Source organism: Nasonia vitripennis, chromosome 4, assembly GCF_009193385.2.
Source record: "Nasonia vitripennis strain AsymCx chromosome 4, Nvit_psr_1.1, whole genome shotgun sequence".
In the NCBI taxonomy this organism is placed as follows: domain Eukaryota; kingdom Metazoa; phylum Arthropoda; class Insecta; order Hymenoptera; family Pteromalidae; genus Nasonia; species Nasonia vitripennis.
Window position 1 is genome coordinate 2,415,115 of NC_045760.1, and position 23,169 is coordinate 2,438,283.

The window sequence follows — 23,169 nt, forward strand, 5'->3', positions numbered from 1 at the left end:
TCGGTAAGCTGCTCCCTTCCCCGCGCGTCAACTCTATCTATCGCCCCGTAATACAAAGATGCTGCGGCTGGCCGTGATCGGGGGATGGATGGTGGCGGGGCACACACACGCGCGCGCACACACATGCAGTCGGTTTCTAAACGGCGCGTAGCGCGGTGGGCTTCCCCCGTGTGTGCTGCTGCAGCGAACGAGAGCGAGAAATATAAAGTCGCGGCGAGGGCTCGTCGTCAGTGGCAGACGTACCGCCGGAGCGTCTCGACGCTTATTTTCCTTTACGCACATACACGCGGCGTACACCTACGCGAATAACCGATGCCGGCTGTGCTGATTTGATCTCGCGCCAAATTCCTGCCGGCCGATTATTCTTGATCTTCGATGCGTAGATGAAGTTGTTGTGTGTGTGTTAGAGCGGTGAAGCGAGAACGAGTTTCCCGGCGTATCTGGTGCAGCGAGATCGGTATTGGATTGTTGCCCCCGCAAAACCGAGATCGGTGTCGCTTTTCCGCGGCCGGTCGCGCGATTATGAGACAGCCCAGGCGAGTAACAGCTGTTGCTGCGACTGTCCAGCAGCCCAGTGCGCGAAATCGTTCCGATGATAGTAGTGCAGCCCTGTGCGATCGGTACGACGATGTCCTCTGACGTCCGGTGAATAATCGATATTTTCGCGTACAAGTGTATTTTTCTACGCCAATTATTATTTTTTTTTCCGATTCCGCAAAGAAGATGAGTGTGTGCTGCGTATAAGCCGCGAGTGATCGGAACAATATCGAACAAAACCGCGCGCTCGGAAAGACGATAGCGATTGATAACCGCCAGAAGCAACAAACCCGCCGCAGCGCGGAGCCCCATTGTTCGGAAGAATCGTCGAGGGATATGAAGAAGAATCATCGGAAGAGACTCGCCGGACGAGACTCTCTTCGCGCTTCTAGTGGCCTATAGACCGTCTATACCTCCATATACACGAACAGTCTAGCAGCGATTCAGCCACCCCCGGAAGTAAGTACTCTCGTCGGCTCGAGTTCCGCGCACAGCTGCAGCTGTACATATACGAGAGGACGATTTTTACGCGCGTTTAGATATAAATCAAGCCGATCGCGCCTGTTCCTGCTAATCCGGGTTGAACTTTGAAAGCTTTTTTTCTAGCTTTACGATTATTCGGGGGGGGGGGGGTATACGTTGACTGAAAGAGATAAACAATGCTGATTGCTATTGTCCGTTATACAAGCTTCAATTTCCCGTTTCCTCATATTCAAGAGCGATCTCGTTCTATAAAAAGCACTGCGCGTCAGTACAATGGATTCTCTCAATAGGGCTCCATAGATTACACTCTCTCGCACAACGACGCTTATATTCTCCTTATCAATTCCGTTACACACGAGGAAAATCAATCTCAATTTTATTTCGAGGCAGTCTGGCAAAGCGGCGGGTAAACCTGCTGGGATTTATTTTGAATGCCTCGGCCCGCGCACTCGGGCTGCGATATACACAAACACACTTTATTTCCGGAAAACGATTAAAAGCGCTAAACTATAACGACGTGTGAGAAAGCAGAGGAGAAATATAGAGGCAAAATTGTAAAACAGCGGCACGAAGAAGCGTATTCGACTTTATTCTCTCCCATCAATTATCCGCGCTAGCTCACACTCGAAAAAGCTCTCATCCTCTCTGAAAGCCTCTCGACTCGATCTCATCCCTCCCTCGCGCGCGCGCAGATATGCAGAAGTGTGCGGCGCGCGTGTCGTTTATTTTTTCGTTCGATGCGCTATCGGCTCGCGGAGAAAAGACGTAAAACGCGCTCGAGGCTCGGCGTGATCGATGCAGCGTCACTCGAAGCCCTCGATCGAAATTCAAAAGTGCGCGCTCTCGAGGCTATCTCGAGTGGCTTTTATTCTCGAATCTCGCGCGCGTATGCGGGAGCTGCGATCTCTTTTATCGGCGATAACCTTCGTTTATTTTTACCTACGTGTAACGTGTGATCTGTAACGTCTTCAGAGGCCCCATGAGCAGCCAGCCCGACGACGATGAGACTGGGCTCGAGACTGTTGCCGCTCGTCCTGCTGCTGATCGGCGTCACGGGTCTGCGGACTGACCCTCGTCGTCCGTCAGCGGGTCCGCGTCAGATAATCAGCCGGAACGTCACCGGTCTGCAGCTCGACCACCGGGGCAACGTCATGGAGATAGTCGAGGAGCGAACCTGTTCGGCAGCGCTGGTCCGACTCACCTGCAGTTCCCTCACCTCCTTCATGTTCATCCTGGAGGCCGAGTATCAGCCGAACCGAACCGACGCCTGCGTCTACGACAAGCAGAGCTGGTGTCGGTACAAGTCGATATTCGCCATGATCAGGAATCTTCAGCTCAGGAGGGGCTTTCTCAGGGGAAGCTACCCTGGTGAACTCGACGAGAACCCGTTCGAGTTCAAGAGCACTATTAATCGCAGGTATGCTGGAGCTTCTGTTTCTCAGTTGAATTAACGGTCCGATCGAATTTCAATCATAGATTAAGGCATGATGTAAGCAATTTTGGAATGCGATTATTTAAAGCTCCGATTCCCCCGGGAAGCCTCGCTCGCAGTTTCAAAGTATTCCGAGGCCGCGACTGTCGAACCGAATTCGCAAAATATAGAATTTCAAACTGACCGCAGCTCCGAGTGGTTACGCAACGTTTCCCTTCAGTTTTTGCGCGTATATTATATGCAAACATTTTGAATATCGCGCGAACACGCGTGATTTGATCGATGAAAATGCAAATGAGCTATTGCTTTCCCTTTCACGGTTTCGCTCGCGCCGCGGACCATTTTGTCCGACGCCCTTAAAAAAACGCGTATCTTTTATCGATCGCACGAGAAAATTAGTAGCCATTAAAAAAAAAAAAAACTACCGCACCGTCAGTCGAGTGCACCGCCGCAGATGTGCCAACTACAGGGCGATCGGATCGAAGCCGAAAAACGCGCGCGGGGAGAGCGAACTGCATTCGAGCGTTTTGGGGTGGTCGAAAAAGTATACACTCAGCCTGTATGTGTATCTGGAAGGGCAATCTGATCTGGGCTACTGCTGCATATCCCTATAAATATCTCGGGCAAATACGGGCTCTGCGGACGTTTATTATATACGAAGCACGCCGGCATACATTACATTAAGCTCACCCTCAGCGGCCGCCTGTGTACTTTGCATCTCGGCAGCGTGACGCTCGTGTTAGCGACACGTTTCGCTTTTTTCTCCCCCGTGCACGGAGTCAACGGAAAATTAACGCGTCGAATCTCCGATGACTACGTATACACTGTTTGCTCACGTGCGCGCAGCGTGAAAAAGGTCGCTGCAGCTTCGTCACACCTGATATACGCAGGACTACCTGCGCGTTTACGTTACACGAATTAATCGCGACAAGTGCAATCGAGCCGTGAGCTTTTAATGAACGCGGGGGAGAGGTCTGAAAGTCCGAGTTCAAAGCGCCGCTTCCCCCTTTATAATTGTGCATATACTCGCGCGGCAATAAAACGGCGGTGAAAAAAAATCGCTCCCGAAAAAATTCATTCATGCGCGCAACAAGTGCTGCGTGGTTTGGATTGATTTTTAAATTTCAATCTCTACAGCCCGTAACTGAATTGATGAATTTTCGTTTCAGGTGTGCCGGACGTCACCATTGTCGTTATAGGGTAACGTCCGATCATCCGGAGGCGCTTTTCTGGAAGCCCGCGAACATCAGGATAAAGTACGCTTGCGTACCAGGTGCGTATACCCCCCCCCCCCTGTATATTTATACAGTCGGGCAGTGGCGCGCAATTACGCGCCGATATATTTATGGCTTCCATTATCTGATCGTCTTATTCCCGCTGATGCATATGGCCCGGAGAGATTCTCGGAAATCTCGATAATCTGCTGTTCTCACGCGGAATTACAATGCGCTACTTTTTACGAGCGAATATAACACGTGGTAGACCTCGAGATTCCTATCGCTAGAGCTGTGTTAGATATCGACAGCTGGGCTGTATACGTAGCCGCCCCGCATTTTCGCGACGTTTTCGGAATTGTGCGCGAAGTTTGCGAAATTATCGGATTCGGTGTATATATATAAAGCGGGATAGAAAGTTTTTTACGACACTCCGGAAAACTGCGACTGTTATATAGCTTGGAAGGCCAACCAGGCTCGTAACTGTTCCCGAACTAAAATTCAGGCACACCTTCATTTCCTCCGCTCTCGAAAAGCCGAATCGATAGCTGCATCCCATCAGCTGGAATACTATCGCTACTGCGCCCGAAAAGCGTATCCGGAGCAAGGCTGCGCGCGATAAACGCCTCCCCCGCTGCGAAACGTTCATCGCACATCGGGACAGATGCTGCTGCTGTTTTTCGGGGAGAGAAAATGCACGCGATGATGCGCTCGGATTTTCACACGAAATTGTCGGGGGGATTGTCTCTTTTTTTTCTCACTCTCTCTCTCCCTATCTCCCCTCGCTCTGTGGAAATTCGTTGGGAATTAGTCGATCCTTCTGACGCAATAACTTTGTTTTTCCAGAGGCCTCGGTCTACAAGTACTGCAACGCCGATGTCAAAGTGCCGGTTGGCTTGCAGGGCGGCTTTCTCAAGAGCCCGGGCTACCCGCTCTATTACCTCGGAGGAATCACGTGCGGATGGACATTCAGGTCGCTTCCCGGCCAGAGGATAGTCCTGACGTTTCACGACCTCAGCATCCGCGGTGATTAAGCAGTGATTACACTCTTTTGTCAGCTAAGCGCTTTTCTATCTCCCCTTGAAATTTTCAGAGCACGAGAGGGACGGAAGCTGCTTGGACGTCGTCAGGGTACGGGACAACGGGAACACGCTGCTCGAGAGCTGCGGCAGCATAGCCGGTCTCAGGATCGTCTCGAACACGAACGTCGTGACGCTGAACCTCGTCTCCTCCGCGAGGCTCTATCCGGCTCGAGGATTTTTCCTGCAGTATCAAGGTTCGACGGATTTCGCGGCATTGTCTCTTCGTTCGAATCTCGGCTCTGCCGTAATAGACGTGGACAACTCGTCACGCTCGTTTAAATTCGGTAGCAATAGTACCTATATATGTAGCAGAGGACGAGAGATTCGAATGACCGACAGTATATACCTACCGTGGGTCGTAAAAGAGGATCGATAATTCACGGCTATTCGAACGTGCAGTTTTAGGGTGTCCCGACGTGACGGCGCCCCTCGGCAGCCGCGTCTCGAACGGAACTCTGGAATCGAGGAGCTTTCTCTGCAGAGCCGGCACATTGTTCCCGGACACAGGACAAAGAGCACGCACGATTCATTGTCGAAGCGGTGAATGGCAGGAGGACGTCCCAAGCTTACCGGGCTGCGTCTGTGAGTTTTCATCGACTATCGCTCTATTCTTTATGTACCCGCTTGGAATTTCGGATACACCTATATGTCTATACACCTGGATCGAGATTATCGAGAAATTTGCGGTAAGACGTTTGCGCGCAAAGAGTCGGAAAACGCGCGCTCTCTCGCCTTTCCGAATGCGCTATCCGAACTCGTAGTCGGAGTAGTGTCACTGACGCGCCTTTACAACTGCACCGCTATCCGGTATCGGGTGCTCCGAGTCAATATTTCTTCTGAACGCGATACGCTCGGCTCGAAATTTTCAGCGACGTGCTTTACACTCGGCTCTTTTCCATTTGCATCCGAAGCGCGTCGCCTGAGACTGCGGAGAAACGATAAATAATAACGGCGCATTCACGTATATATATTCGGATAAAAGACGCACGAGCGAGCGCGTGTAGTAATTATCGAGTGCGGTTCGGAAAAGCTGCGCGCAAGAGAGTAACGAGTGGTTTTTTATTAATTTTTTTCGTTCCGGCTATTCTGGGAAATTCCACTCGGCGCATTTTTATCTCGCCCGTCATTGACTCAGCTGCATTTCGACGGTGGGGTCGAAAAAAAAAAAATGAATTCGGAGCTTATTAATTGCAGCGAGCCGCTTAAGCGCACATATCCGGCAAATATGAGTCAGAGTAAGCCGTTCTATTTTGAAACGCGAAACACGTATCAACAACACGATACTATCTCCGCTGGTCGATAGAAAATTCAAAAGAATAGCCGTATCTCCGAGACATATCGCGTGTCTCTCAGGCGCATCGAAAAACAGACAAGCGAAGCCTGGGGTACCGACAGCTCGACGTACGTGTCTGTCGCGTGCAGCAGCACGAGCCCTGTATATATACTTACTCCTCGTCTATCGGGTTTCAGCTGCAGCGCAGGGGGAAAGAAGCCGCGCGCAGAGTGTGAGTGGGGCAGGGCAGTAGTCCGAAGGAAGCGTGTATAGTAGTGTAGCGTCAGTACCTCGTGCGCGCGCGCGGGCGCGTATATTATATAGACTCTTTCTCTCTCTCTCTCTCTCTCTTCGTGTGCTTCCGCACGGCGAGCTCGAGCCACGTGTGTGCGCTAGTACTTCCTGGGCTACTTTGCGCGCAGCAGCTCTTCCTCTGCTTCTTCTCTCTTGGCTCTGTGGTGCGCGTACACGCAAAGGTCAGTGATCGAGTATATTATGTAGGTGGTACGTATGCGTGTGTGTGTATGTGTGTAAGTTGCATCGCGTGGGCGGACGAGATTCGTGCGGGCGCTTACGTGCGCTTCCGGTGCAGGAGAGTTAAGTACTTATACTTACTTATAGACTAGAAGTATATCGAGATTCGGCGCGTGCCGTTGTTGTTATTTGCTTCGACGCGTGAGTCAGCCCTACTGATAATTTTCGCGCTTTGCATAGTTCGACCGCATCCTCCGATAACGGCTCCGTAAAATCGACGGTATATAACGCGCTGGTAAGATTACACGGGGGAACGTGTACTTATTATGCGCGCTTTGGAAACTCGTTCGGTTCGGCGCTCTGCAAGCTACAGTCCGGTAAATAATACACACAGGCAGAGCAGTATATCTTTCTCTCTCTCTCTCTCTCGGAATTCGGAGCAATTTGCTCCCCTGTATTTGCCGCTTCGACTTTTTCTCTATATCTTCTTCTCTCGGATTCCTCTGCGCTGATAATCTTCGCCTATGTCTCGCTGAATTATGCATGTGTTTCGATCTTTCATAGAATTCCATGGCGTTATGTATGTGGTTTCTAAAAATAATATAGCAATAATACAGACGGTCCGTCGACTATACTGTCGGAAGAATTCTCTCGCGGGATCTCGCTGCTCTTTTTAATACTTTTTTCCGCCGAGTCCTGTGTGGATAAGCTGCTTTCGGGCATAACTCTTTCGGAGATACGCGCGCGCGAGCGTAAATGAAGAATCCTGCGAAACGCATATACTGGTTTTGTATAACGTCGTGGCTGACTAATAAGCCGAGGAGATGATATTGTCTGAAATTTCTCGCTCCTCGACGCAATCGAAATTCATCCAAAAGCCATATCCGTCGGGAATATTTATATTCGCATTGGCGCACGGCACAGCCGTAGAAAAGGGCGCGTATGGAATCCCTATGTAAAAGTCGTGTAAAAAGGAGGCTAAACTTGCTTGAAGTACACCGAGTATAGGATCGGCGCGCGCATCTCTCACCCCCGCAGGCTCATCCGTCTTTAACAGCGCCACCCCTAGAAGCTCTCTCTCTCTCTCTCTCTCTCTCTCTCTCTCGCGAGCCAGTCGCGGCCACGCAACTCCGACAGTCGCAACAAGCGTGGCACACAGTCTGCAGCTCCTCGTCTTCTTCCTCTTGTCTATTCTCGTTTCGCTCTCACTCACTTATGCCGCGTATAGTAGCTCTCGACGACGCGGGTTTTTTTATTGTGATACAGAGGCTGTGAGACCGACCGACCGACCTTCACCCCTTTTCCCTCGGGATCGAGAGGTGCTGCTTTGCAGGTCTTTTTCACCTTTTTTCTTGCTCTTGCTCTCGCTCTCGATGTTCCGTCTACTCGTGCTCACTCTCTGTTGATTCTTTGTTTGTATGTGCGGCGAGACAGTCGAGCGAACTTGTAACTCTCCTCGTCGTCGCTTCTCGCTGTTATTGTCTTGTGCGCGTCTTGTGTGTGTGTGTGTGTGTGTGTGTATTAGCATGCTTATACGCGGGCAAACTTTACGCGATTATTTGTTTATGCGCCAACCGCTCGATGTGCTTTTGTGTCGTCGCCAGATAATACCTGTGTTGCATTCTCCGTATTACACCGAATTGTAAAAACGGGCGATATTTATACGATAATATTCTACTGTACGCGGAGAAACTCGTTAGTCGCTCCGCGAACGTATAACGAAGCTCCGAAAAGGGCGAATCGATAGCATACCCGTTACGTAACGTCCTATACATCTTTTCGAGCAGATCGTCACAGCCGTAAGTACATCCGACTATATGTGAGATGTATACCGACGCGTGTCTGCATGTACCGCCGTACAGTCGACGTATAATTGGCCTCGATAGCTCGAGGACTAATGACCGAGATAAGCGTATACGCACGCAAGCTCGCGCGCGATTATAGTCAAAGTTCAAAGGTCACATCCCTGACGTGGTTGTCCAGTTAGAAATCGGTTACGCGCGATCGTTTATAAGATCCTCGGCGTCGTTGCACTTTGACCTGTAGACACACACACATATATATCTATATATACATGTCTAGTTTTCGGCGAAGTTTGCTCGTTTCGAAAGCGTGGCTACAGCTGAGAACTTTCGTTATCGTAGTCGCGCGGCCGCCTTGGATATAGAGCTTGCAAAGTTTGGAACTTTAGTTGCCGATGATGCATCGTCGCGTTGGCTGCTGCTGAGAGCTTATATAGTATATATATATACTTGTTGTTGTCCCTGGACGAGATGATCGCCGCAGTAACGAACAGCTTGAAAGCCATAATACGTGAGTGTATGCATCCATGTGGCGTAGACGAGACACTTGTAGCAAAAAACACAGGCACACAGCGCCAGGAAAATAGATGACAAGCTTCTCCAAGTCGTGTAGTTTTAAACTGCTTATACGCATTGAATTTATTGCACGCTCATTGATCGGGAAATCGAGAGGAAGAATCTTTCATTCGCGATCAGCTTTTTCATATTCATGAGAGACCAAGAGCTTAAACGCGGTTGAGCTTGCGATAGACAGCAGTTCCCGGCGATTCGGCATTTGAAATTCTCCCGTGTATACATCGAGTCGAGCCGCGAGCGATAGAGCTCAATCGAGTTTGAACTTCCGCCTGATGCGAGATAATGCAATCAAACTCAAGTGTCAAGCCGTTATCTCGAGCGTACAATAATTACGGCCAATAATAAAAAGAGAGAGGCATTCATTCAAAGCGGCGATACAAGTTAGGCATTAGATTCATTAGCACTGAGGGCCCGACAATCGCTCTCAATTGAGTCTGCGGCCCTGTCGCTCGTCCAAGGGAGTCTTCTCTCTCACTCACTCGTCTCTTTTTCCGCCTACACTCAGTTCGCTCCGACACTTGCCTGCACTTCCAACACAGATCCAACAACCCGGCTGTGATCGATAACCGCTTAACTGATAAGACCAGGCACTGAGTACAAGCGTAGAACGTATCGACCCTCGGAAAAGCAAAGTTTCTCGAAAATATATGTATATACAAGGTTATAGCCGCGTGTGAATCAACGTTTCGCAAGATCAGCGCTTATCAGTGTCCGGTTTTCCAAGAGAGACGGCGCGCGTGGAGCGAATATATCTATAATTAGTCTTCGCGTCTCTTTCACAGCTTCGTCGACGCTTATCTTGAGGAGCGACGAGTCGGACGGCAGTGATCGACTGCAGGCCGCCGCTGGTACTAGTGGCAGTAGCATCGAGAGAGACGGCGCAGCCGGCAACCTGGACTACGAGACGAGGACAGATCGAGTCGACCTCGAGGACGCAGTCGCGAAAACTGTCAACTATAGCATTATGGATCAGACGCAGCCAGCCATGATCAAGGACGGAGACTACGTTGTAGGTTAGTGCTCTTCTTTTCCCTTGTACTTTTCGTTCGCTTTTATTTAGCTATTTTTCGAGTAAATCCGAGGAAGGCACTCGAGGCACACGAAAAACTTGCCTCTTATCCGACGGTTTCTCTTTAATTAAAGATCCGATCGATAGCGTTGCAAAATTCGATAAGATAGCCTTTAATGACATACTTTTGTCAAGCCGGACTCATTGGGAATATCTCGCCTGGTTTAAAGTTTCCAGTGAAAGAAAACAATTTTATTTCGGAAATATTGTCGCTCCGGAATCGACGCTCGAAACAAAGCGGAACGTTAATAGGACGGTACACAATCGCCCGAGGCCAAACGCTTTGTCATCGCGATCCATCAACACGCGAGCGAAAATGAGGAATGAAAAATTTAAAAAGGCAGATGAATAGGCCGTTTTCCCCGCATCTCCTTCCGTAATTCACGTATACAAATGTAAATAATCGCTTATATTCTGCTCTAAATTCCAGACGTCATCCTCCCGACGCTCCTCATCGCTCTGCTGTTCGTCGGCAACGCCGTCATCGTCTACATCATCTTTCACTTCAGAAAGAGGTAACTATTACGTTATGATAAAAATATTGTTTATCTAGCTGATAAACAATATTCAATATTTCACACGCGACTCATTCACAACTGTTCTTTTGTCTGCCAATAAAAAGGAATGTGGACGCTTTCAGAAAAACGCCCGCAGAGGAGCGAGAAGATATCGCCCTGAGCGCGACGGCGAACGGCGCTACCGACCACCAAGTCTGACTGTGGTTACCCAACGGCAACCAACAACGACCGCTATCCTAGAGAACGCACGAGGCTCTCTTTATCTTCAAGGCCTAATTGCCGGGACTTCAGCCGCAGTGGAGACCGATTAATTTCATCATCGCAACGACTACATCGACTCATTTTCCTACTTTCAATCCACATTATAATTTACACGAACGCATCGTCTTCTCATAGAGCATTTAACAGCGAATACCCTATGGAGTATTCCGCATCGATTGCGCGGACGGAATGAACGTCTAGCGATCCTTTTTTTACATATATACTTCGAGAAGCCTGGACGCGACAAAGAAAGTGTAATATCTGCCAAAAAGAAATAATTTAGCGAATCTACACGCGTTTCGATTGCCATACAACGTCGATTTAATGAATGTGCTGCAGCGATTCTTTCGAAAATAACTCGATTTTACGATGATGTACTATATAAATAAAATAGATAAAAGATACATAATATAAATATATATATATATATTTCGTCCAAATTGTATTTAAGTTAAATAAAAACGAACGTTTTCATAAACTCCATCGTGTTCTTTAATCATTGTCTTTTTCTATAATGATATCAAAAGCAATGTCATGTTAAATTATGTAAGTATGTACAACGCTGATTTAATTCAACAATTCTTAGAAATATTTCTGCAGCGGTTCGCCCAAAATATCCTCTAGAGTTCGAACGGCGTTCTGGGCATTCTTCTCCGTCACCAAGTCCTCGTCTTCCAGCAATTCCGCGAGGAACGGAACAGTTTCCGGCAGCAAAGGCATGAAGTCTTCTCCGAGTTTTCGCGCAATCTCCACCTTTAGATAAAAACGTTCGAATGAAATAATGAGAGTACATATTATGCGCAAGCGAGAATGATTAAAAATTTCTTACCAGTGAATCCAGTGCCGCGTTTCTAACGTAAGGCTTGGTATGCCTTGTTTTCAAGAGAACTTGATAAACTAATTGTTTATGCAGTGAGTCGTCTGGAATCGCTCCGGCGAAAGACGCGATACAAGGAACGATGAAATTCTTCGCTCTTTTTTCATATTCTACTTTGGTACCGATTGTATTTTCGAGTTGGTCCACGATTGGCTGCATCAATGTTTCGAATCTCTCTTGATTAACGAAATCGTGTGCGTCATACGTGAAAACTCTCAGTAACGTGAGTAAGATTTCTTCGATCAATTCAATTTTACTGGCTTCGTCTTCTAGCGTGATTTCGAGTGTCTCTTCGTTTGCATTAATCATATTATTTCCAGTTAGCAGTGACGCTGCGTGCTTCAAAAAGTGTCCAGCAAACAGAACGAACAATGATTTAAGACACTCCGCTATATTCGCTGATAATCTACAAAAAGAGAAATTATGAAATAAAATAATGGCATAGTGATGGTTTGATGTTTTTTTCTTTTCAAATAAATCTATAATTTACCTGTAGAACGTTATGTTTCGTTGCTTGTGCTGTGGGTTTCTCGCTGCCCAGTCATAAAGCCTATAATACAAAGGTCGGAAAGTAGCTTCACTCAGTTTCAAAACAAGAGCAACCAGTGCTTTGCTTGCGCTTTCCTCGACGTTCGTTACATCGTTCATGGTAGCTTCTCCGTCAACTTCCATCTCGCCCTTCGACACCGTCACTTCTTCGCGGAATTGAAGAACTTTTAAGAAGAAAGTTGCCAGATCTGGAATTGCACTGCTGAGAGCTGACGATTGAACACTTCCGAACGATTCGGCAATAATGTTCATTAATGGAGGAATACATTGGTAAGATTTGTTAGTCAACAAAGTGTCGTATGTCTTATTTATAGCCGGTAACAGCACTCGTAGCGGTATGCAGCTCGATAATTTTTGGGTCGTGGCTTTTAATCGAGACACGACGAGTCCAATCTGCGTGTAAAAGAAAGAATACCTTTAATATATATCATTTCACAACTTTTGAAAAGCATAATTCGAAAATGTACCTTTGGATGCTCTGAATCGGTGTACAGGAAGTTCAATCTTGATAGTTCATACAATAACTGATCGAGATAAAGCGATAAAAAGTTGCCCACTGATTCGACAATCTTTTGCAAGGCACTAACTATACTAATGGTAAGTATGTCTGGAATTTCTTGGTGGCAATGCTTTTCCAAAAGACGGATAATAGCTGGTACAAATTTATTCAAACTTTGGATTGCATGTACTCTCATAGAACTGCATAATTCAGCAACGCAGAGGGCTGCGCTACCCAGGACAGCGCCTTCTCGTTTTTTTACTAGTTCGGTGGCTAAATCAAGTATCTGAAAAAATATGTACATGTAATAGCCACGAATGGTATTTTAATGATATTAAAAGTAAAATGACTCACTGGTTTGAAAACGTCGGGGCGTTTGGAAGCCAAGACCTTAGCTAGCAGTTTCAAAGTGATCAACGCGGTCTGTTGAATAACTTCTACTTCTGGATTGACGAACTTATGAGGTCCACTTAGAACACTCGTTATCGGTTCAATTAGGCCTAACAAATCTTCATGGTCTTCGTCCGTGAATTTTTTCTGTGCGAGTCTTGCATTCAATAGTTCCAAAGCTTTCCTCCTTACGGTAAGCGAGTCGTGATCTATTAATCGTGCTGCACTGGCTATGAAGATTTGATTCGGTAACAAGTTGTTTACAAGATCCAAGATGTCGTAGAGACCGTGAAGCATGACTTTCCAATATTTTCCATTTGGCTTTCCTTGATGCAGATCGGCGTTTCTTGAAGTATTTTGAATGTATATTACAAGCTCTACGATCAACTGATCGTAGATTGGTCTCAAAATCTCGACATCGTTTTCGTCCAGCTCAGCAACTCGGTTGATGAAATCAGAACCAGATAGAAGCGATACGAGGAATCGAACTATCGTGAATTTGTAATGCCTCAGTTGCTTTGGCGAATTATTTGCGACATCAAAGATGTGATTGCTGTAAATAATTAGTTTTATTAAATTATTTGAAAATAACGTACGCGCTTAACTAGAACAATGAATACGTAAAAATAGTTTACCTCTTGAATTTGATGTTGTGCTTTTGATTTTCATCTATGTCAACTGGCAGTTCTTTCAAGAACCCTACAAATTTGACGCAAACTTCAATAACTTTCTTCACTGGAAACTTATTGGATATCGATAAAGCGAATCGTAATCTCTCTGAAGAAAGTTCAGATGAAGATGAAGGCTCGACGTTCTTGGATAAAACGTGACTTTCAAAAGTCAGCAAATAGTACAAATGTAGATGATTATCTAGCAGTTGCAGCAATTTGACAAACAATGGAACTCTCCTGTGCTCTGGAATGTCTGGCAAAGACGTTATAAATAGCCTGAGAATTTCGCAAACGTGATTCACGTTATTAGCAGCATTTATGATTGGCACAACAGTATCAATGGTTTTCGATATAATCTGTATAGAATAAGCGTCATCTTGTCGCAATACTGTATTGCCCATAAACGTGAATATGGGCATAATATTTTGCAGAGCTCTTTGTATGTCTGCAAGTTTGAAAAGTTCAACGAGCACCAATAAAGCGTGATGATGCGTCTGAGGATTGTGAGAAGTCCTGATGCATTGAGAAATCAAGTCTACATAGGCATCAGCATCTTTCACAGGAATTGACTTGGTTATCAAATGATGAATCGTGGAGAGTACCAATTGATTAGTATACTCCACCGGACTTTGTTCTTCAAAGCAGAGAGATGATTTTAACAAGTCAAATAGAACAGGTACAAGTAACTGCTCGTTCTCAATATTATTCGAGTGTTGTAAAAATTCTAATAACGTGATTCCTCTCTTCCATTTTCTGCTATGAACGATTTCTGGATTGTAGCGGTTGCTTATTCTGCTGATGCTTCGCTTTTTCCGTAAGGATGCTCTATTTCTGTTTGATTCACTAGTTTCCTCCTCTAGATCGGTCATCATTTTCAACTCATCCACTACCAATTGGGCATCAATGTGAAGTTTCTTCACTAACCTCGTCGTTGTTGAAAGAATGGAGTCAATTTCACAATCCGTTACAATATCAACGAGTTTAGCCAGAAATTCTTTTTGTAGATTTTGAGAAATTTCACCTAAACTAACGAAGAAATTGTTGTCAATTTGTTTTAGTAAGATGACGTTGATGAATTGTTTTCCACTCTCTGTTGAAATATGTTTATTGTGAGTGGACAGGCAATTGATAAAGAAACTCCAAACATGCTTATCTTTCACTGCTGCAACTGAACTATTATCGAATCTTTGTATAATATTCTTCAAAGCATTTTGAGCAAATGTATCCCTTTCATCGATCTTATTTAAAAGCTCAGTGCCCAGAGGTATCAGTTTTTTCAAAATTTTTGGACCGTTAACGTGAATTAAAATGTCGAGCAATTGAGAACGAACGTGTATAGGAACTTCGTTTGACAGCACTGCTTCAAATAATAAATCCCTCGTTTTTTCCAACTTAACTCGCAAGTCCGCTTTCAATTGATAAGTAACATCTGGGTCTGGCGAGAGTAGTGTGTACAAGCTTAATGACAACTGGTCATGATCTAAAGAGATTTCAGTATTTCGATCCATCAATTCGGATAAAAGCGCGGAGAATCCTTCCATTGATATATTGAAAGTTTGTGACAACTTCTTCAATATATTCACTGCAGCCTCTCTGCAGACATTATTTTCAGAACTCAAAGCGAGTAATAAATTTATCACGAAATCTCTGTCATTGAAAGCCCATTGAAAAGAATTACATTTGTCCAAAAGAAGCAAAGAGATTTCTAAACAGTGCAGCGAGGTTTGCGGCTTAACTGGTTTTATGTATAACTGGGATAAAAATCTAATGACTTCCTCTTCGTTCTTAAAGTGTCTTTTGAAGAATATTTTCAAATACCATTGATGATGTAATTCCCATTGCGAATAATTACTCCTCCATTGTTCTAAAACTATGCCATCGAAAATAATTTCTAAAAGCCTAAGCATCAATTCACTTCTTTCAGGATCTTCTTCAAAATTGAACTTGGAAGTAATGTTCAATTGCAAACGCCTATGAACCATTTCCAAAACGTATGTGTTGGCTTGCAATGGCAGGTACCCTTGGGAAACGTATTTCAAGGCATCCAGAAAGTTGTCAGCATTCAAGTGATTTGCTCCAGTCAGAGGTAAAACTTTTGGAAAATTATTCACCATTTCTGATGCTGTTTCTATCACTTGTCTGGCAATGTCAAGTTGAAGTGAGCCAACAGGCACTCTACAGACCGATCCTAAAACCACCAAATTGAAGAACACTGATGCAGCATCTCCATGTGTCATTTGCTGTTTTATAGCAGTTAAAATATTGATTGCCGGTGGCAAAACTTCTGGGGTCATAATAATATGAAAAGCAGCCATTCTTATGAATTCGGCATTGGTTTCATTGCCGACTTCTTGAGCTATCTTCTTAAGAAAAGCATTTCTTCTGGCAAAGCCAGATGTTAAAATCTGTATAGCTATATCTACATCTTCGTCTGCAGTTGGAAATAAGTATGGTACTATGACTAAGAAGACACTTGTATCATCAGTTTCATCACAAAGTTCTAGTAAAACTTTTAAAGCAGGCTTTGCCAACATTCTTTTCTCTCCAGTGTGGCATCTTGAAACTAAAATGATTAATTCATCTACTAGTGTATCCACGGCAAAAGTGTTTTGCAACAAATTTATTGGTAAGTTCAGCAAAGCCATTATAACTCTGTCGTCATCATCATTAAATCTTGTTAGCAAAGACTTGTTCACCAACTCTCTGAGATTATCTGGTATAGTCAAATTTTTTCCAATCATTTGTATTGCTATGATTCTTTGTTCTGGATTGTTGTGATTGAGTCCAGTAAAAATGTCCAAACATTCTTCTGCTTTCGAATACCAAGTCATTAGGAATTTCAAAATTTTATTAGTGTATTCATTTGCTTCTTTCAAGTGCATCAATTCATGTAGGTACCTATCAAAAGAGTCGGGGTATTTTCTTTCAATTGATTGATAAAGACTACCAAGGTATTCTTTTGTTATGTCCGAATTTTCTCCTGACACAGCATCATTTGCTAATGTTTTTTCAAGAATTAATCTAACTTCATCTTCTTCTAAAGGTATTCGATTGAAAATGTCTTCCAACATTTCCTTCACATCTTCAGATTCACTGGATCCTGCGTTTTTTGAGATATAGCTAAATGCAGTTTCTAGGAGTAAAATAACGAATTTTGAAATATTTATACCATGACTCTTCACTTTGATCATAGTATCAACAAACCATGGTCGGTTTGACAATTTAAGCACGAGGCTTTCAGAGACTACTGATAAACTATTGAATGGATTGTCATAGAGAAATAGTATCAAAGCCATTACTTCTTGGGTGGAAATTGGTTTCTTGATAGATTTCAATACCAGTTTGTCCATTGTTTCATCTTGAATTTTAATCCTAGTGATTAGTTTGGCGAATATCACGTACGAACTACTAGCAAAATCTGGTATTTGACTAGGTAATCCCTTGAGCAATACAGGCAACATATGGTTGAACTGAACATCTGTAACACTAGCAGAACTTTCTACAGTTCCTACTAGTGCTGTAGTAAAAAAAGCGTAAAGAGTATTCAAACTATTAGCTCTGTCTCCATAAATTTTTGTAGCAAAAATCACATGAGCACAAATCAACTTCAGAAAACCATTGTCATGAGCAACTCGATTCACCAATGTCAAGGGAGGTAATGGAGTACGAGTCTTTTGAATTGGCTTAAGCCAATGCCATTTATCAGCTGGATCTGATAAATCTAGAAGCTGTAAAGCCCTATAAATTGTCTTTGTATTAGTAGTATTTTTGAAAATGCACAGTAGAAATATCAAAAAAGTCTACATACCTTACAAAAATTCTTGTCTCGTGGTACGGTAAAATCAGTAGTAAATAGTTATCCTTATTAAATTGATGAATATGAAATCTGTGTATAAGCCATTCCAATGCCTTATGTGATATGTTGAGTAAAAAATATGGCGATAACAATACCAAAAATTTGTCTATTTCGGTATCAAGATTCTTGTTAACTTTGTTATCTTGCACAGAACGTTCTAAACTTATAGAACTAGGTGCAAAGAGAGTTTTCTTGAATTCATCAAATTTACCACATAGCTTTGTTAGCTCTTCCAAACCACTTAAACCTATTCAATAAAAAATAATTTAGTAAACATTCAGTCTGATAGATGAAATTGAAAAAAGATTTTTGCAATTAATTTATAATGTCAGTTTACCAATATTATAAACAGTATCCCTATCAAGGTTTGCCGCTTCCTTTACATCAAACAATAAACTTGGTTTTCGCGTATCTTGGAGGAGTAAAGTAGTTTGGGGTGTTCTTAGTCTTTTTAATTGCTCTGCAAGCTCTGTAGTAGCCATTCTAAAATAAAGACAACATGGTAATTATGAAAAACCTTGTTTAACATAGGGAATATTTGAACATAAACATAACCTATCAAAAGTACTCACGTTGAATATTTTTGTATTTTTATGAATTAAAAAATACTAGTCTATCTTCACTAGTTTCTAACCAATACGCACTAACATTATCAAAACTTCAACACTGGAATAAAATAAAAAGTATCAACATAACAATCAAAAAAAGTTACGGCATTTTCTGTTGATCTGCACCGAAAACACGTGTTTTCGCCTTTCGGACAACGCGGCGGCGTTGGCGGCGGATATAGTATTATATAGTGATACAGATTTTCAGGCATTCAGGATTCAGCTTTCCGCCATCAGATTTCGCTGCCTTCGAATTCTGAATTTTTAGTTTTGCACAACAACTCACAGATAGAGCCAACATACAGTTACTCGAGACATTGAAAAAACAGAAAAAAAAACGTTTTCGCGTTTAAGTACTTGTTCAAATGCGCGCGAGCGAGGTTTCCGAGAAGACAAGGCTCACGCGCCGGAAAGCGATAACGCTGCATTTTCGCTTTGACCAGTGTCCAGTTGACTGTTTGTCGGATACTTATTGAATGCGAGATTTTTTCTGAAACGATCAAGGTAAGTGACAAGTGTCTTACTGCAGTAAAATGCGAATAATCAGTCGGCTTAGTGTAAATACCTGCACGATTAATTGTATTTGTAAGACAAAAAGCTTGAGTGTTTTGTATAAATCAGCAGTGCCGTTTACATATGAGATATAGAATAAATACGATACTTTTCAGAAATAATTTTTTGTTAACTGTCAATGACTTGTTCTGAAAATTGTCCACTTTTATTTGTATAGACTACTTTGTTATTTAGATAATGGAAGTCGATAAGGAAGTGCAAAGCCCTGTGCAAATGGGTATCATTACTCGTATAGCTATGAAAAATTTTGTGTGAGTATTATTTGTAATGAAATATGTAATGATTTAAAGAAATATGTTAAACTATTGTTCATTTTGTTTATTAGAACATATGATGAGGTAGTTGTGAAACCGGGGAAAAACCTCAATCTTATTATTGGTCCTAATGGCACAGGAAAATCAACTATCGTTTCAGCCATTGTTCTGGGATTAGGTGGAAGCCCAAGTGTTATTGGTCGTGCACCACAAATTGGCCATTACGTCAAATCTGGTGAGCAAAATGCCACTATCGAGATTGATCTTCAAAATGGTCCAAACAAGTTCGTTACAGTCACTCGGATGTTTAACTTACAAAATCATACAACATGGATGGTCAACAAAAAAGGTGCTACTAGTAAACAAATTACTGATTTGATGCGAACATTCAACATTCAGGTTTTAAAAAATGCATCTATTATTTAATATAATTTATTTTTGGTACAAATACTCCATTTTTCTGATATTTTATATATAGGTTGATAATCTCTGTCAATTCCTACCTCAAGATAAAGTTGTAGAATTTGCTAATATGTCGCCACCTAAACTTTTAGAAGAAACTGAGCGATCAGTCGGAGATCCAAAATTATTAGATAACCATTTGAAGTTAAAGGCATTAAGAACTCAACAAGCTGATTTAGAAGAAGACCTTGAAAAGAAAACACGTCTGCAAGATAGAGAAAAACAAATTTATGATTCACTGAAAGATTCTGTTGGACATATTCAAGAGCAAAATGCAATTAAGAAGAAGCTAAAGACTTTGAAGCAGAAAAAGAATTGGCTTATTTTTCAGAATAAAAGAGAAGAATTTAACAAGGTAAAAGACTCATTTTCATTAGATAATTTAATAGAGGTATTTATTTTTTTATTTTTCAAAATATTAATAAAGCAAACCTTGTAGGCAAAAATAGGACGAGATGAAGCTCAAAATAAAAAGAACAATATTGCAAAACAACTACAACCTGTAGAGGCTGCAATCGCAAAATTAAAAACATCCATTCAAGGTCTCGAAAAAACAGCAAAACAGCATGTAAGTTTTATATTGTACTTTAAAGATAAAATTTTTTGCGAAATTTTTCAAATATTAATTTGTTTTATAGAATTCTGAAACTTCGGCTAAGACTGCCAAGTTACATAAATTTCTAGATGATATTGAAAAACAAGAAAAGTGTATAGATGAAATTGAAGCATTATGTGAACAAAAAATTAGAGAAGAACAAGAATCTGATAATCGTATTGATGAATTAAGAGAGCAAACAAACAAGATGGAAAATGACTTGAGAGCTCTCATGGCTGAAGTCGGCGAAGGTAAATCTTCACATAATTATACAATATTATATAATTTTGCATTTATCAACTTATACAAAAAATTGTCTTTGCAGTTGAAAGTTTGCAAGAACAACTAAACTCAAACACCCCACAAATGAATCAACATAGAGTTACAGCAAATGAACTCAGTTCTCAAAGAAATTTTTTCAAAGAGCAAATAGATCATATTAGTAGAAAAATTAGAGGTAGCCAAAATGTTACTTTAATTTGATCTTTTTTATATTTCCTCATGACTGCATATATTATTATAGGTGAGGAACAAGTACTACAGCAAACACAAGACATTGCAAATAAACGTTTTGAACTGCTACATACGATGAGTGCTGATGCATACAAGGGTGTACTGTGGCTAAGAGAAAATAGTCACCTGTTCTCAAAAACTATTCACGAACCTATGCTGCTTCATATTAACTTAAAAGATTCAAAGTATGCAAAATATTTTGAGAATATTATACCTCAACGTGATTTGACTGCTTTTGTATGTGAAGATAAGAATGATATGAATTTGCTGTTGAGGTATCTAAGAGATCAGCAAAAATTGAGAATCAATGCTGTCCATTCAGATCCCAACAGAGTGGTTAATTATCAACCAAGCATACCACTGCAAAATATTCAGCAGTATGGCTTTGAACACTATTTAGTATCTCTTATTGATGCGCCTCAAACTATTTTGAGTTATTTAGTCAAAATGTATGGACTGAATGAAATACCCATTGGAAATGATAAAGTTCAATCGAGCTTGGACCATATTCCAGATCATTTTAGACGATTTTTTAGTAGTAAGTAATAATTTAAAATCTGTCAATTAATACTAAATCACCAACATTCAATATAAAATAAATGTTTAAGGCAACAATTCGTACAGTGTAAGTCGTTCAAAGTACACTGGGGAAAAGAGTACAAGACAATCGGCTATTTATGCCGGAAAAATTCTCTCGATCACAGTTGACACAGACAAAATACGCAAAATTCAGCAAGAGTAAGTTTAACACAGCTCTTTTGTACTTTATTATTTTATTAATCCATTCAATTGATCTTTTTAGAATAACGTTATCAAAAGAAAAACTCAATGCACTCAACAATGAGTTAAAAACAATCGATGAAAAGATAGTTGAAGTCCAAGAGAAAATTAAAGCACTTAAAGAAATCAGAAGTAGAATTCAAGGAAGTTTGGATCAAATCCAAAATTTACAAGTTCGAATTAATGTAAATGAAAAAAAAATTCATGGAATGCAAAGTAACCGAATGAGTATTGATCAAATCAGATCGAAGTACAAACAAGAGATTCAGGTAAATTTATCAGTACATTAAAATATATGAATAATATACCTAATTATGAAATAGCACTAACAATTTGTTATAATCATTTCAAACTTTTTTAAGGCTGCAGTATTGAAACAACTTCAGTATTATCGGCAGTATAACAAACTACTTGATGACCTCTATAAAAATATTATCATTAACGAAGAATTTAAACTTCAAATAAAAATGGAAAAAAATAAACTAGCCCATAAGGAAAATGATTCCCACGATTTAAGAGAAGAATTTAACAACGCTGAAAGAGATTACGAAAATCTTAATCGTGAACTACAACCGCTAAAAGTAGAACTGAAAAGTGCCTATGCCACAGCTAAGGAAAGCACTGATGGTCTGGAACCCGAAGATAAAGACTTTGCTCCACTGATGAAATCTTTCGCTAAACTACCAGCAACTATTGAGAAGTTATTTGAAGAGATTCAAGCTACACAGGCCAGGATTTTCTGTCTTACAAATGATCAGCAAGAAGCTAAAAGAGTAAGTGAAATAGTTGAGTTCCACATAACTAGATTGTTGATTTAGCTATATATACACCATTCATGAATCGTGGTTTATGATTTTAGGTACTAGACCAATTCAATATTGCAAAGAGACATTTGGAAGAATTAGATGTGTTGATAAAACAAAAAGATGAAGAATTGTCGAAAGTCACTCAACAAATTGAGAAAGTAAAAGATGAATGGCTTCCCATGTTAGAATCTCTAGTAGAGAAAATCAATGCCAATTTCAGTCATTCTTTCACAAAGATGAAATGTGCCGGAGAAGTTTCTTTAATCAAGGGTGACAATGAGGTAAATGAAAAATTACTTTTTTTCCACAATTCAATGTATTGACTAATTATTGATAATCTGAAATGTATTAGATGGACTTTGATAAATATGGGCTTAGAATAAAAGTCAAGTTCCGAAATGCAGATGAATTGCAAGCTCTCACTCGCACTCATCAAAGTGGTGGCGAAAGAGCAGTTACTACTGCGGTATACATGATCGCTTTGCAAGAATTAACAAGAGTGCCTTTCCGCTGTGTTGACGAGATCAATCAAGTAATTGAACTATTTTTCTTCCATTTGTTCTAAGTGTACTTAAGTTTGCAATAATATATTGTTTTATTAGGGTATGGATGCCACTAACGAACGAAGAGTTTTTGAGTTAATTGTCAAAATAACAAGTCAATGCAGTAGTTCCCAGTATTTCATGCTGACTCCTAAGGTATGCATACTTTATACTTTAAACTATTTTGAATGATTATTATACTGACGTTGAAATCTATTTTTGTTTTGCAGCTGTTACCAGGTTTGGAGTATAATGATTCTGTGACAGTATTAACAGTATTTAATGCCAAATTTATGGTGCCATGTTCCGAATTTGATATTCATGATCAATGTGACAACATTGTTGAAGCAGTGAGAAGACGTCGACTTGCTGCTCATTAATAAATAAGCTCTAAAAGTTACTTTATTACTACTATTTATGTTATAAATTTTGTTGATGAAATAAAAAATGCTCTGGTCAAATTATTTATTCGA

The 23,169-nt window shown here is 41.7% G+C and overlaps 3 protein-coding genes across 6 annotated transcripts; 2 read left to right on the plus strand and 1 right to left on the minus strand.

Annotated features, from left to right (window-relative positions):
- Positions 1–231: 231 nt before the first annotated feature.
- LOC100121107 lies at positions 232–11,202 on the plus strand. Of its 2 annotated transcripts, none has more exons than XM_001604643.6 (9): positions 232–996; positions 1,993–2,437; positions 3,622–3,725; positions 4,513–4,692; positions 4,760–4,942; positions 5,148–5,330; positions 9,656–9,886; positions 10,373–10,457; positions 10,583–11,202. In XM_001604643.6, the coding sequence occupies exons 2-9, from the start codon at positions 2,022–2,024 to the stop codon at positions 10,656–10,658; spliced, it is 1,458 nt and encodes a 485-aa protein (XP_001604693.2). In that variant the 5' UTR covers positions 232–996; positions 1,993–2,021; the 3' UTR covers positions 10,659–11,202. The 2 variants fall into 2 exon arrangements, with proteins under 2 accessions (XP_001604693.2, XP_008211415.1); XM_008213193.4 differs by having other exon boundaries at positions 238–996; positions 10,565–11,202.
- On the minus strand, positions 10,618–18,554 carry LOC100121082 (HEAT repeat-containing protein 1). 2 transcript variants are annotated; one of them, XM_031929284.2, is made up of 9 exons: positions 18,136–18,554; positions 17,901–18,046; positions 17,516–17,810; positions 13,672–17,445; positions 13,001–13,589; positions 12,615–12,932; positions 12,089–12,540; positions 11,984–12,004; positions 10,618–10,717 (listed from the first exon to the last, which is right to left on the minus strand). In XM_031929284.2, exons 2-9 carry the CDS (start codon positions 18,043–18,045, stop codon positions 10,639–10,641), a joined length of 5,673 nt encoding a protein of 1,890 aa, XP_031785144.1. In that variant the 5' UTR covers position 18,046; positions 18,136–18,554; the 3' UTR covers positions 10,618–10,638. The 2 variants fall into 2 exon arrangements, with proteins under 2 accessions (XP_031785144.1, XP_001604665.2); XM_001604615.6 differs by lacking the exon at positions 10,618–10,717 and adding an exon at positions 11,190–11,474 and having other exon boundaries at positions 11,551–12,004; positions 18,136–18,493.
- On the plus strand, positions 18,545–23,164 carry LOC100121058 (structural maintenance of chromosomes 5). Of its 2 annotated transcripts, none has more exons than XM_008213192.4 (15): positions 18,545–18,675; positions 18,902–18,995; positions 19,070–19,397; positions 19,477–19,815; positions 19,900–20,028; positions 20,099–20,306; positions 20,381–20,512; positions 20,579–21,106; positions 21,177–21,306; positions 21,371–21,617; positions 21,711–22,121; positions 22,208–22,435; positions 22,507–22,686; positions 22,757–22,852; positions 22,927–23,137. In XM_008213192.4, the coding sequence occupies exons 2-15, from the start codon at positions 18,922–18,924 to the stop codon at positions 23,074–23,076; spliced, it is 3,180 nt and encodes a 1,059-aa protein (XP_008211414.1). In that variant the 5' UTR covers positions 18,545–18,675; positions 18,902–18,921; the 3' UTR covers positions 23,077–23,137. The 2 variants fall into 2 exon arrangements, with proteins under 2 accessions (XP_008211414.1, XP_001604641.1); XM_001604591.6 differs by having other exon boundaries at positions 18,559–18,675; positions 18,919–18,995; positions 22,927–23,164.
- Positions 23,165–23,169: the final 5 nt, after the last annotated feature.